Raw genomic sequence first — 15,438 nt, forward strand, 5'->3', positions numbered from 1 at the left:
GATCCATCCTAAGATAAAATACAGAAAATAGTATAAGGGCAGACTAGATGGACCATGAGGTCTTTTTCTGCCGTCAGTCTTCTATGTTTCTATGTTTAATTAGGATTAATTTATTCCATACTTCATCCCATTTAACTGGGATTAAGTTGTTCCATAGAGCAGAGGCTGCCAATCTTTTGGGCTACCAGTTCAGTAGAAAGAGGTTTTATTAGTTTTCACAGCTAATAAATTGATTAATGTCTCATAGTCCGGCAACTAACAGCGATTTGTTTCCTTCTCAGTTAACAGGACTGTTCCAGTTTACCGTTAGGTTGGCTTCAGAGACGGAGGCCCGCTTTACATCTGTGGAAAGAATTGACCACTACATCAAGGTATTTAAACATTCTGTCCGCTACCCAATATTTTCTCTGGTGTCCTGCCTCTTAGAAAGATGCCCCCTGTTCCTGCTGATGAGCTCCACTGGATTTCTGCAGTATATTCTTAAATCACCCAACAATAGAAGTCTCCAGCAGTGTACTAATTAAAGATAAAAATCAAAAGGACAGAAGTGAGTGCCATCAACAATAATAATGGTGTGAAAATCAAAAATGTTCCTCAAATCCCTAAAAGAATGTGCTCACTAGGAACCAGGAAAAAACATACCATATTTTTGGGAGTATAAGACGCACCTTAGTTTTGTGGGAGAAAAATACGGGGGAAAAATCTGCCTGGATAGCGTCCTTAGTCTGATCACCGTCAGGATATTATTTTATCCCCTTGTTAGGGCTGAGAAAAAAAGCTTGGAAAAAGCTACATTTGATGCACCCAAATTTTCAGCCTCTTTTGGGGGGTGTGTGCGTGCGTCATATACTCTGAAAAATATGGTAATCTTAACACTAGGCTAACTTCTCACAGATGAGCCAGTGATCAGCAAGCTGGATGTGCCTTTTGTGAGAGAAAGATAATTTGATAATTTGTGTGAAGTTAACTGTGTTGAAAAAAAGAAAGAAATAATGAGAAATAATCAGTAGTCGTCTCCCAATGCATGCTGGCTCCTCCAGCTAAGTGATAGCTAGGATGTTGCTCTAGGGTAGGGATCCTCAACCCCCAGTCCATGCATCAGCAGCATGTCAGCAGCTGGTCTGTGTAAACAATTCAATTCAATTTAATTTAATTTATTAGATTTATATGCCGTCCCTCTCCGAAGACTCGGGGCGGCTCACAACAACGATAAAAATAATATTACAATGGCACAAATCTCATATTAAAAATAACTAAAAACCCTATCATAATTAAAAACCAAACAGCGCATACATACCAAACATAAATTATAATGAGCCTGGGGGAAGATGCCTCAAATCCCCCATGCCTGGCGGTATAGGTGGGTCTTAAGTAGTGTACGAAAGGCAAGGAGGGTGAGGGGAGTTCTAATCTCCGGGGGGAGTTGATTCCAGAGGGCCGGGGCCGCCACAGAGAATGCTCTTCCCCTGGGGCCGCCAGACAAGTGAATCTCCATCTGCGAGATGCAGGCAGCATGTAAAACCTCACTCCCTCTGGTCTGTGGAAAAACTTTTTCCATGGAACTTGTCCCTGGTGCTCAGGATTGTGGGCTACTGCCTTGGGGCAGCCTCTCCCCACTTCTCCCCTTAATCATTCAATAAATAGCTGCCTAATCTGTAAATGTTAGTTCCCGATGATGCTTCTTGATGTTGATTGTTTAAGACTTCTAAGTTGCCTCTGTTAAGAAGGTGGTACCTGACTCAATAGCAGTAGCTGTGAGAGAGATCTTGGAGTCCTAGGGGACTTTCACTTAAGTATGAGCCAGCAGTGTGTGGCAGCTGCCAGAAAAGCCAATACAGTCCTGGGCTGCATTAATTGAGGGATAGAATGAAGATCATGTAGAGTGTTTGCATCACTTTATAATGCCTTGATAAGACCACACTTGGAATATTGCATCCAGTTTTGGTCAACGCAATACAAAAAAGATTTCGAGACTCTAGAAAGACTGCAGAGGAGAGCACAAAGATTATTAGGGAGCTGGCGGCTAAAACATATGACTAATAGATGCAGGGATTGGATTGGTTTCGTCGGAAGGCCTGGGGCTGTTGATCAAATGATGTATCATCTCGATCCGGCTACAAGATGGTTTTATTAATGGGTTATTAATATGGTTTTATTAATGGGTTTTAAAATGTCTTTTAAATTGTTCCTTTTTAGATGTTGTTTCTCTTTGTTGTGAGCCACCCAAAGTCCTTCGGGAGTTGGCCAGCATATAAATTAAACTAATAATGATAATGATGATGATGGTAATGGTGATGATAATGTCAGTTGCAAAAGGCCACTGTACTTGGATCTGCGTGCATCATATGAAAATACATCACACAGTCCTAGACGCTTGGGAAGTGTTTGACTTGTGATATTGTGATACAAAATCCAGCATATCAATCTCGTTTGCTGTGTATTACTGTTACTGTGAATAAAGTAATAACAATAATACCGGACCATGGTATCTGCGAGACCGCCTTCTGCCGCATGAATCCCAGTGACCGGTTAGGTCCACAGAGTTGGTCTCCTCCAGGTCCCATCAACTAAACAATGTTGTTTGGCGGGACCCAGAGGAAGAGCCTTCTCTGTGGCGGCTCCGATCCTCTGGAATCAGCCCTCCAGAGATTAGAACTGACCCCATCCTCCTTGCCTTTCATAAACTCCTTAAAACCCCTCTGTCGTCAAGCGTGGGGGAACTGAAACATCTCCCCCTGCCTATGTAGTTTTCTGTGTATGATATGACTGTATGTATGTTTTTTATATATTGGGGTTTCTTGTTATTTAGACTTTTTAAATGTATTATTATTTTAAATTCTAACTATTAGATTTGTCACTATATATTGTTTTTATCATTGCTTTAAGCCTCCCCGAGTCTACGGAGAGGGGCGGCATACAAATCTAAATAATAATAATAATAATAATAATAATAATAATAATAATAATAATAATAATAATAATCCAGTAAAAAGAAGGACTAGGGATGATATGGTAGCAGTCTTCCAATAGTTTAAGTTTTATTAGATTTGTATGCCGCCCCTCTCCGAAGACTTGTTGAAGGGCTCTCCCAGAGAAGAGGACGCCACCTTAATCTCTGATGCACCTGAAGGCAGGACAAGAAGCAATGAATGGAAACTAATCAAGGAGAGAAGCAACCTAGAATTAAGGAGAAAATTCCTAACAATTAATTAGCAGAACAGCTTGCCACCAGAATTTGTGGATGCTCCATCACTGGAGGTTTTAAGAAGAGATTGCACAACCTTTTCTCTGAAAGGATATAGGCTTCCCTGCTGAGCAGGGAGTTGGACTAGAAGACCTCCAGAGTCCCTTTCCAACTCTGTCATTCTGTTCATTGTTCCTAGAGTGCTGTCCGTACTTGACATCTTTTCTCTTCTCTCTCTGTGATTTCAAAAGACACTTTCCCTGGAGGCCCCAGCCCGCATCAAAAATAAGGCTCCCCTTCCAGACTGGCCCCACGAAGGAGAAATTCGCTTTGAAAACGCAGAAATGCGGTATCGCGAGAACCTTCCACTTGTCCTCAAGAAAGTATGCTTCACCATCAAACCCAAGGAGAAGATTGGAATTGTGGGGAGAACCGGCTCAGGTAAGACTGGGGTGCTGTATAGAACAGGGGTCTCTAACCTTGGCAACTTGTGGACTTTAACCCCTAGAATTCTGGCTGAGGAACTCTGGGAGTTGAAGTTCATAGATCTTAAAAGTTGCCAAGGTTGGAGACCCCTGTGCTAGCACCTGTTTAGATGTTTTAAAAGCTCACTGGAGCCATCTTGTGGGGATTAGAAGTTAAAAAACCCTGCTTCTACAGTGGTACCTCGACGTACGAGTTTAATTCGTTCCAGACCCGAGCTCTAAAGTCGATTAACTCGCATTTCGAACGAATGCCTTTAGATTTTGTTTTTCCTGCCGAGATAACTGGAAGCAACTCGGCTCGTATCCCGAATTTGAGCTCAGGTGTCGAACAGAAATTTCGCTCATGTCGCGGCTCGTAACTTGGTATACTCGCATGTGTAGCAGCTCGTATCTAGAGGTACTACTGTATTACTAAATCTATTACTCCACCCATGGTGTATAGACTAATCTTGTACGTTACTCAACATGATGGCTAACTACAATCTTCCTTGTTTTTCCCCAAGGAAAATCCTCTTTAGGAATGGTTCTCTTTCGCTTGGTGGAACTGTCAGGGGGCTGCATTAAAATAGATGGAGTGAAAATCAGTGACATTGGCTTGGCAGATCTCCGGAGCAAGCTTTCCATAATCCCCCAGGAGCCAGTCCTCTTCAGTGGCACTGTGAGGTTGGTATTACAGAAAAGTGAGAGAGAAAGAGGGAGAGAGAGAAATAGAAAGAAAAGAGAGAGATAGAAAGTGAGCGAGAGATAGAGAGAGAGAAGAGAGAGAAGGGATTGTCTTGTTAGTCATTATGAAAATGAGCTTACTGGGGCAAATAATTCTGAAACTGGATCGTGCTAAGCCACAATTTGTTAGACCATAATAGGTTCGCTTTATTGACCTTTAGTTGTTCTTGTTTACAAACTATAATGTCTGGGCTCATGCAACAGATTGGTAAGCATGCTTCTCAACCTTGGCAACTTTTAAGGTGTGTGGACTTCAGTTCCAGAATGTGCTCAGTGTGTGCAATTCCAGTCAAAGCAACTTCATAATTTAACTAACAATCCTGTCCTTGATTCTCCTCCTTCCTTTTGCTACTCCCTACAAGATAGAATTACCCTTCAGGAGTGTTTAGTTTCCTGTGGATTATATTCTGATGGAAATGGGTCTTGATTTGCTATTATATTTTGGCTTCTTTAGATCCAATTTAGATCCTTTCACGCAGTATAGCGAAGAGCAAATCTGGGAGGCTTTGGAAAGGACTCACATGAAAGACTGTGTAAGTACAAGGATTGGTAGTTAATTTCCTTTCTGTTCTGGTACTCCACTATTACATAACTACAGTACAGTGGGAAGAGGAGGAGGAGGAGGAGGAGGAGGAAGGGATTATCTGGGATAATTGATTTTAATTATTTATTTTATTTCTCAATTGATTTATTTATTTATAGTCACTAATTTTTTTATCTCTGTCTCTACCATCCTATATGGTGACTTTTGAGTGTCTATAAGGGGGCCCTGGGGGGTCATTGATTAGATTCTTGTTGGCTTTTTCCCTACAGGTAGTCCTTAACTTAACAACAGTTCATTTAGTGGCTGTTCAAAGTCACAGCAACCCTGATAAAAGTGACTAATTGCCATTTTTTACACTTAACGACCGTTGCAGCACCCACCCATAATCACATGATTAGAATTCAGGCGCTTAGCAACCAGTTCCTACTTATGAGGGCCGCAGCATCCCAGGGTCATGTGATTCCCCCATTTGTGACCCAACAAATCAGCAGTGTAAAATTGCTTGCTTTATTTGGGGCGTATCCTTTCTGTATGCTGTTCCCGCCACTGATGGAAAAGGTTTTATCTCTTGGAAGTTCATTTTGTCATTGGCGCAAATTCGTAACTGATGGATTCTGAAAAGATGATGGGGCATCTGCAAGGATTTAGAGCAGGGCTCTCCAAACCTGGCAACCTTTAAAACTTGTGGACTTCAACTCCCAGAATTCCTCAGCCAGTCATGTTGGCTGGGGAATTGAAGACCACAAGTCTTAAAGCTGCGAAGTTTGGAGATTTTGGTTTAGAACAGAGATGGGGAACAGTGGCCCTTTTATGACTTGGGTACTTCTAACACCCAGAATTCCTGAACCAGGGAGTTGAAGTCCACAAGTCATAAGAGTGCCATCGCTCCCTACCTCTGGTTTAGAACCACGTATTTGATCTTGTTCTGTTGCTTCATTCTCACTTAGATTTCTCAGCTGCCCATGAAACTTGAATCCGAAGTGATGGAAAATGGGGAAAATTTCTCCGTCGGGGAAAGGCAGCTGCTTTGCATCACCAGAGCCTTGTTGCGTCGTTGTAAGGTGAGGGATGAATTGAGTAATTGGTTAATTATTACAATCAGGTTTGAAACAAAGTATATGTATTATATGTATTCAAGGATGAACAAGATTTATACAGGACAACTGAGAACAATTAAGCTTTCATTAACTAAACGGGAGGAACTGCGTTCCGATGATGTCCCCCTCACCACCTTTGCATACGAGTTTTCGGAGAGGGGCGGCATACAAATCCAAATAATAAATAAATAAATAAATAAATAAATAAATACTTTCAACATTTTAGGCCTTTAATTTTGTGTTCTGCAATAGAGTAGAGTAGAGTAGAGTAGAATAGAACAGAACAGAACACCAATACCCATACCAATACCAAATAATACTATATTACGAGGGTCGCCCAGAAAGTAATGCACCACATTTTTTTTCTTCAGCAATTATTTATTGAACACAATGAAACTTACACACAAGAAAGAATGAAGTTTCTTCTACACTCCCTATTTTTGCACATAATCTCCATCCTGTTCTATGGCCTTCCTCCAGTGAGATACAAGGGCGTGTATGCCCTGTCAGTACCACTCCTTGTTCTGGTCACAAAGCCATTTCTGCACTGGGCGAATCACCTCTAATGGCCTCACCCTCTGTGCCCAGCGACTAACTGTACTTCTGTTGACTGTAGATTCTCCATAAGCTATACACAAACGTTTGTGAATGTTCCCAACAGTTTCTTTCTCCGCAGTGAGAAATTCAATGATGACATGCTGTTGTAATATACATCACGTACAGGCGCCATTTCGAAACACTGCTGCAGCTACGCTATCTGTCTGAAGAAACATAAAATTTACACACGCACTCCTGAAAATTCAAATAACGTATATCTAAAGTTTCACATTCGTACCATTACTGTGTAGACTGAGAAAAAGAATGTGATGCATTACTTTCTGGGCGACGCTCATATGCTTTATCGGCCAACTGTGATTGGACACACAAGGAATTTCTCTTTGGTGCATATGCTTTCAGTGTACATGAATGAAAATATACATTTGTCAAGAATCACGAGGTACAACACTTAATGATTGTCATCATTAAGGAAGAGGGAGATTGTGATCCCACTATATAGAGCGCTGGTGAGACCACATTTGGAATACTGTGTTCAGTTCTGGAGACCTCACCTACAAAAAGATATTGACAAAATTGAACGGGTCCAAAGATGGGCTAAAAAAATGGTGGAAGGACTTAAGCATAAAACTTATCAGGAAAGATTTAATGAACTCAATCTGTATAGTCTGGAGGACAGAAGGAAAACGGGGGACATGATCGAAACATTTAAATATGCTAAAGGGTTAAATAAGGTCCAGGAGGGAAGTGTTTTTAATAGGAAAGTGAACACAAGAACAAGGGGACACAATCTGAAGTTAGTTGGGGGAAAGATCAAAAGCAACATGAGAAAATATTATTTTACTGAAAGAGTAGTAGATCCTTGGAACAAACTTTCAGCAGACGTGGTAGATAAATCCATAGTAACTGAATTTAAACATGTCTGGGATAAACATCTATCCATCCTAAGATAAAATACAGAAAATAGTATAAGGGCAGACTAGATGGACCATGAGGTCTTTTTCTGCCGTCAGACATGTTTCTATGTAATATAAATCATAAGGATACAAGCCACAAGTTACGATCCTACAGTCATGTGGGAGGAAATGGGTGATAGGAATGATGAGAAAATAGTAATAGTAATGCAGTCTTAGTGAATAGTTGGACATGGTATTTGTTTAATTTTGTCCTTCAGGATTGGGCAGCATAGAAGTCGAATAAATAAATAAAATAGCAGAGTGATGGCGTTTGGGAAAAAAATGTTTAGTTGTAGTGGAAGCCCAGGGAAAAGGCTGATTGCTACATTTTTAACGAAGCTCATGTTGTGTTCCACAGATCTTAATCCTGGATGAAGCAACAGCAGCCATGGACACCGAGACCGATTTACTAATCCAAGAGACGATCAGAGAAGCCTTTGCGGATTGCACCATGCTGACAATCGCTCATCGTCTGCATACGGTTCTGGGCTCTGACCGGATTATGGTACTGATGCAAGGACAGGTGAGCGAGCTGCAAAGCTCTTTTTCTTCTACGAATCACCGTAGAAACCAGGAGCCAGGAGACTCTCAATAGGTGGCAAAACTCTGCCTCTGCTCTCATGAAATTTCTTGCAGGATAATTTGGTTCAATTCATAGCCAGCATTGAAGCAGTCTTCCTCGTAAGGCAAACAAGCCCGGATGTTTCTAAAATGATAAGTTTCCCTAGAATCATTTAGTTGCCATGGTATTAAAAAGATGCTGAGACCCTGGAAAAAGTGCAGAGAAGACCAACAAAAGATGCTTAGGGGATTGGAGGCTAAAATTGTGAAAAATGGTTGCAGGAATTATGTGTGTCTGGTTTAACGAAGAGAAGGACTAAAGGTGACATGATAGCAGTCTTCCAATATTTGAGGGGCTGCCACAAAGAGGGAGGGGGGATGTCAACCTATTCTCCAAAGTACCTGAAGGAAGAACAAGAAGCAGTGGATGGAAATTAATCAAGGAGAAATCCAACCTGGAAATAAGAAGAAATTTCCTGGCAAAGAGAACAATTAATCAGGCTTGCCTCCAGAAATTCCATCTCCATCACTGGAGGTTTTTAAGAAGAGATTGGACAACCAGTTGACTGAAATGGTGTTGGGTCTCCTGCTTGAGGGGGTTGGATTAGAAGACCTTCAAGGTCCCTTCCAATTCTCTTATTCTGTTTCTCCAAGAGATTACCGTATTTTTTTTGTATACGATGCACTTTTTTCTCCCCTAAAAGAGGATGAAAATTTGGGTGCATCTTGTACACCAAATGTAGCCCCACCCAGCCTCTCAAACAGAGCTTTCAGAAGCATGAATGTTTTAAGTTAGAATTTTAAGAACCTTTTAGTATATTAATTGGATAAAATGTACTGTTGTGTTTTTGCTATACAGTGGAACCCCGACATAAGAGCTGCTCTACTTAAGAGCAACTCAAGATAAGAGCTGGGAGGGGAGAGATATTTTTGTTCTACTTACAAGCCCAAATTCGAGATACAAGCGCCAAGGAGCTGCCTCCTGAAGCCAAACGCTAACTTCCGCGTTCGGCTTCAGGAGACAGCTGCGAAGCGGCGCGCGTGTTTTAAAAGGTTGCAGCCGGCCTGGGGGGCTCGGGGGGGTGCTTGCAGCTTTCTTTCTTGCTCTTTTTCTTTCTCTCTTTTACCTTCCCTTCCTCTATTTTTTCTTTTCTTTCTCCTTCCCACCTTCTTCCCTCCCTCCCTCCCTTCACTCATTCCTCTCTTACTCTCCCCTTTCATAAGTTTCCTTGCTTCCTTCCTCTGTTCCTGTCCCTTCCCCCTTTCTTTCTTTCTTTCTTTCTTGCTCTTTTTCTTTCTCTCTTTTACCTTCCCTTCCTCTATTTCTTCTTTTCTTTCTCCTTCCCACCTTCTTCCCTCCCTCCCTCCCTTCACTCATTCCTCTCTTACTCTCCCCTTTCATAAGTTTCCTTGCTTCCTTCCTCTGTTCCTGTCCCTTCCCTCTTTCCTTCCTTCCTTCCCACCCTCCGTCCATTCATTCACCCATTCCTCTCTTGATCGCTTAAAGCCGGTCCCTGGTGCAAAAAGGGTTGGGGACCTCTGTCCTACAGGATTGGGTGGCAGAGAAGTTGAACATATGTAAATTTAAAAGTTTAAGAAAGTTTACAAGTTAAGTGAAAGAAACTTCATTATTCATTTATATGTACATGTACATTTCTTCATTAAAAACATGTCTTTCTGCATAATTTAGACTAACTTTGTGAGTTTTTTGAGGGCTGGAACCAATTAAAATTATTTACATTAATTCCTATGGGGAAAAGTCGTTCGAGATAAGAGCTGCTCGACTTAAGAGCCCAGGTCCGGAACGAATTAAACTCGTATCTCGAGGTACCACTGTATGTTGTGAGCCGCCCCAAGTCCATGGAGAGGGGTGGCATACAAGTCCAATATATACATACATACATACATACATACATACATACATACATGTATATATATATGTATGTATCACATGTTTTTTGCTGAAATTTTAAAATTAAGGGAGACTAGGATGGCACCATTTTGGTTGGGCCTAGAGGCAAAAAGGAGCAGTGATGTTCCTTCAATATACCAGGGTGATCCGACATAAAACACACACACACACACACACATGTGTGTGTTTTCGTAGATTTTCATGGGTACAGGTATGACGGTCTTGGTATATTCGGGTTTCTTCCCGTGTAGGATTTGGAAATTATTATGATTATATGTATATAATAATAATAATAATAATAATAATAATAATAATAATAATTATTATTATTATTATTATTATTATTATTATGTATTAGATTTGTTTGCCGCCCTTCTCCGAAAACTCTGGGCGGTTCACAGAACACTACCTCTGTTTGCTTCTACAGTGCATTGCATTTCATGCACTTTCTGTTGGCTTCTCTCGGTTAGCTATGCTATGAAACCTTCGACAATACCGAGCAGAGAATTTTAACAGAGCGTGGATGTGTGATAAAGCCAAGACACAGACTTACTTAAATAAGTATTATTTACATATGAACAAAATATAAACAATCCAGAATAAGCACGAAGCAAATACAGAATATTACGCACTGAGCAATTACAAGATAGAAGCACAAAGCAAAACACAATATAGATAACAAGCGTGAAGCTAAAATACAATATAGATAAAAGCACAAAGCTTATACAAGCACAAAGCTTAAACACCACTCCCCCATCTCTCAGACAAAAGTAAAGGAAGTGACTGAGCAACATAATGAGCTTTTATAGCTTCAATGAGGAAGTGATGAAACAGCCTTGAATATTAACTCTTCAAGTACAAGTTAACTCTTTGAGTGCACATTAACTTTTTAAGTACAAGTTTGGTACAAGTGTACAATATGCAGTTTACAATGGCAATCCCTAACAACCATGTACCCTGTACTAACACTTTCCTCTTCCATTTGTTTCAGGTGGTGGAATTCGACACTCCAGCTGCCCTTCTGTCCAATGACAATTCCCGCTTCTACGCCATGTTTGCTGCTGCAGAAAACAAGATTACTGTAAAGGGCTAAATTTCAGGGCAAAAAAGTCACTTTAATATGGAGCGTAATCCTTTTCTGCCTGTGGCAGGGATGCCCCTCCCTCCATTTTCATGCCTTTCAAGCAAGTTGTCTTTTAATAGTTTTTTGTTTTGTTTTTAGGATCGGGGGTCAGGATTTATTTTTTTTCTTTTTTGTGGGGGGGGGGGGGAGGGAAAGCACTATAAGGAAGATTCCTCATAGTTTTTATTATGGTATTTATTTCGTATTCTTCTTACTAATTATTTTTTTTTTTTGCTATTAAAATGCACTCTACAAGATGGCTCAGGGAGCCACGTTATAAATGTATCCAGAGGCCTATATTGAAGCTTTATACATGTAGCTATATCTATACAGAATTCTGTACATAGCCTATATTTACAGTGGAAATGTAAGCTGTTTATTTTATATTAAAATGAGCGCTGCGGTTAATACCAGTGCATATTCTTTTCTATCCTATTTTTTTTCTTCTATTTTTTTGTACCGTTTTAGCGGGGTTGGGAACCTGGCTTGGGCCAGGCTGCACTGGACTTTCCCTGGTGCTTTTCCTCCCCCCCCCCAACTTCTGGGAGGAAATGAAACTTTTGTGTAACTCTCCCTCCCTCTCCCATTTCCATCATCCCTACGTAAGGCATGCGGGCCCCCCGACAAGACAGCAGTCAAGATCCTTGACAATTGTTAGATAGGAGCCACGGTTTCACATGGTACTGTGCCCTGGGGTGGTGGTGGTGATCATGCCCCTCACTTGGGGTGATGTTAGCAAATACTGAACTGTAGCCAGGAAGTGAAGGGCCATCACAAAACTCAGGTACTTTTGACCCCAGCACATTCAGCTGGGTGCACCCAACGACACGGTCAGTTTGGCTGGCTGTTATTTCATCCAACGCAGTCAAGCGCCACTCCAAAGCATGCAGGCAGGGATTTCCAAAGTGGGCGATTTTTCAGACTTGTGGACTTCAACTCCCAGAATCCCCCAGCCGGCCATATTGGCTGGAGAATTCTGGGAGCTAAAGCCCACAGATCTTTTTGCAAGATTTTATCCCCTGCCAATACAGCGTTATTCCCAAGCTGTAGCAGGTAAACTTTTTTAGATTGGACCCTGCTACTTACTACGGCGTTTCTCTGCCAAGATGCAGACTTTTTGAGATATTAGCGTTTATTTTGGAACGTTTATTCCAGACACTTTGATATTTTTAAAAACCGTTGTTCATTCACCCGACTGTATGTGCACAAACTTTTGCTCTTGCATACTCGTTAATGGAAGGATGACATCCTCAGCATCTCGCAGCTTTTAGCAGGCACCTGATCAGGTTTTGACATTGGTGTAGGAAATTTCATTTTCTAATTGTAAAAGAGGCCTACCTCAGGTTGCTGGTCCTGTGTTGTACGTCACCATGGTTACTGTACACCATCTGTGTTGTATGGGACTGGTAGCCCAGAAGGGCATGGTCAGTCTTGTAATAACTGTTTCGATCGGTCAGCACTGCATGTTTTGTTGGTTTGTGTTTGTCCAGCTGGACATTTTATAGCCTTAGCATGTTTTGCAAATTGTCGTGTCGAGACAGACATCTGCAAAAGCGAATAAAAACTATTTTGGTTTTTGTAAAGATGTGTGTGTGCCCTTTCATTGTGGAGCTGTGTCGACTTTTCTCCCCGAAGCAACTGGGATGAACTGTGTACTGTTGCTATTTAATCAGCCACAATTTAGGAACCCATGACCGAATCCAGTTACGCTTAATAGCTTATTTTGTTTTATTTAGCACACTGTGTTGCAGTTTCCTAAGTAAGTTTCATCCTTACTGCTTTGCATGAAAATTGAACCTGGCCTTCACGGTATATTCAATAACACTGGGGAACAGCAATGTTGTTGTTTTAAATCTGACTTGTCTTCAACTAGCATTTGGTCTCTGGATCCAAAAATAACCAGCTTTTGTCTATCACATTATCTTATGCCTTTCCGAGTCCTCGGAGAGGGGCGGCATACAAATCTAACAAATTATTATTATTATTATTATTATTATTATTATTATTATTATTATTATTTATTGGATTTGTATGCCGCCCCTCTCCGTAGACTCGGGGTGGCTAACAACAGTGGTAAAAACAAATGCGACAATCCAATACTAAAGCAGCTAAAAAACCTTATTTTAAAACCAATCATACATACAAACATACCATACATAAATTGTAGAAGCCTAGGGGGAAAGAATATCTCAGTTCCCCCATGCCTGACGAGAGAGGTGGGTTTTAAGAAACTTACGAAAGGCAAGAAGGGTGGGGGCTATTCTAATCTCTGGGGGGGAGTTGGTTCCAGAGGGCCGGGGCCGCCACAGAGAAGACTCTTCCCCTGGGTCCCGCCAGACAACATTGTTTAGTTGATGGGACCCGGAGAAGGCCCACTCTGTGGGACCTAATTGGTCGCTGGGATTCGAGTGGCAGAAGGCGGTCCTGGAGATAATCTGGCCCGGTGCCATGAAGGGCTTTATAGGTCATAACCAACACTTAGAATTGTGACCGGAAACTGATTGGCAACAAATGCAGACTGTGGAGTGTTGATGTGACATGGGCATATTTGGGAAAGCCCATGATTGCTCTTGCAGCTGCATTCTGCACGATCTGAAGTTTCCGAACACTTTTCAAAGGTAGCCCCATGTAGAGAGCGTTACAGTAGTCGAGCCTCGAGGTGATGAGGGCATGAGTGACTGTGAGCAGTGACTCCCAATCCAAATATTATTATTATTATTATTATTATTATTATTATTATTATTATTATTATTATTATTATATTTTTAAGCTACAGGATACCCTCAAAAGTCATACAAATTATGCATATAAAGAAAAGTAAAGTAAAAACTTACCAAATATAGTATTTACAAAGAATAATTTTATTCATACAAAGGCTATAATAGTTACTACAAGTTAAATTGTGTTCATACAAATAGTTGTTTTTTAATCAAATGGTAATTATACATGCTAAGGTAAACATTTTCGCTTATAGTTTTTTCTTGAGTGTTTAATCTGTGGACATTCTCGCTTGATGCTGCAACAATAGTCAGCCTTCATCTCTACATCCCATCTACCTTGATACCGTGTCTCCATGACTTTCAAATCTTGGTGGAATCGCTCACCCTGCTCATCTCTGACTGCATCAAGATTTTCTGGGAAGTTAGCAAAATGGCAATGTAAAAAATGCAATTTATTGCTCATGTTGCCTGATCAACTATTTATTTATTTATCTATTAGATTTGTATGCCGCCCCTCTCCGTAGACTCAGGGCGGCTATATTATATATATATATATAAGGTGTAGAGAAAAAACTTGACGTGGTAGAAGAAAACTAACTACAGTTTTGAAACCAGCATGCCTAATTAACTATAAAAAAGCTCAAAAAATCAAACTCAACAGAAATTGGGTTACAAATTGTTCCCCAGTGTATAATCCACAGGGTTTTTAAATTTTTTTTTTTTAAAGAGGAATTTTAAAAAATGTAAAAAGAATAAAGTGCAAAAATTAAAATGCATACATTCTCCAATGCACTTGCAAGGAGAGTCCAAGACGGGTTATACTCCAGTCTGATTGGCTGGGACTGAGTTTTAATTTAAATAATTATTAGGCAGGCACCGCCTCCCCCCCCTTAGCCCTCCAGTCTAAAAAACTCAGTCGCAGTAAAGGGACTACTGAGTTATTGCTCTTACATTTTAATTGTAATTTGTTTAAAATTTGTGTTTATATATGTTACTAACTTTTCTTTTCTCTTCCTTTCTTTAGGTATATGGGGGTTTTTCGCCTCGGGCGGGCCTGGGTTCTTAACCTCCAGTGGGTTTACCCAGTGCCTGCAGCTCCTCCACGCTGGCACCCACCCAGGCAGAGGAGACTCTGCTGGGCCACGTCGGGGGTGCAGGAGTGAGCGCCCGGGCTGCCTACCCCCGAGGTGGCACCCGGAGGTCGAGGATGTGGTTGACGCCTCGGGGGGTCCGTCCCCCCCCCGGCGAACACACCACCGGGCCGGGAGGAAGCTCCGCTCACGGCGGCCCGCGAGGGAGGACGTTCCCTGCGCAACCACCCCCGAGGAAGCAGGCAGGCGTGAGCCGATCCGAGCACGGGGGAGAAGCAGCGGATCGGCTCGTGGAGAGAGAAATCGCCGGCGAAAAGCAAGGAGGGCGGGAATCGCTGCCTTTCCCGCCCGCCGGCATTGTATCCCTTGGTTGCCAGGGATACGGCCGGCGGCCATCTTGGGTAGGTCGCCGTGACGTCCTCCGGCGGCCAGCTTGGGATGGTCCAGGGAGGCCCGGCTGACTACTCTCAGCCAATCAGGCCCCGTC

The 15,438-nt window shown here is 41.7% G+C and overlaps 1 protein-coding gene across 3 annotated transcripts in view; it reads left to right on the forward strand.

The window, feature by feature from the left end:
- The window catches only part of ABCC5 (ATP binding cassette subfamily C member 5), a 64,987-nt gene extending 52,264 nt beyond the window's left edge, over nucleotides 1–12,723 (forward strand). For all 3 annotated transcript variants that reach the window (XM_070753769.1, XM_070753770.1, XM_070753771.1), the window contains 7 exons: nucleotides 282–371; nucleotides 3,436–3,625; nucleotides 4,173–4,332; nucleotides 4,847–4,925; nucleotides 5,884–5,997; nucleotides 7,903–8,067; nucleotides 11,009–12,723. In XM_070753769.1, coding sequence (XP_070609870.1) covers nucleotides 282–371; nucleotides 3,436–3,625; nucleotides 4,173–4,332; nucleotides 4,847–4,925; nucleotides 5,884–5,997; nucleotides 7,903–8,067; nucleotides 11,009–11,110 — 900 coding nt within the window. In that variant the 3' untranslated portion in view covers nucleotides 11,111–12,723. The remainder of the gene's footprint in view (nucleotides 1–281; nucleotides 372–3,435; nucleotides 3,626–4,172; nucleotides 4,333–4,846; nucleotides 4,926–5,883; nucleotides 5,998–7,902; nucleotides 8,068–11,008) is intronic.
- The last annotated feature ends 2,715 nt before the right edge of the window (nucleotides 12,724–15,438 follow it).

Source organism: Erythrolamprus reginae, chromosome 5 (genome assembly GCF_031021105.1).
Source record: "Erythrolamprus reginae isolate rEryReg1 chromosome 5, rEryReg1.hap1, whole genome shotgun sequence".
Taxonomy (NCBI): Eukaryota; Metazoa; Chordata; class Lepidosauria; order Squamata; family Dipsadidae; genus Erythrolamprus; species Erythrolamprus reginae.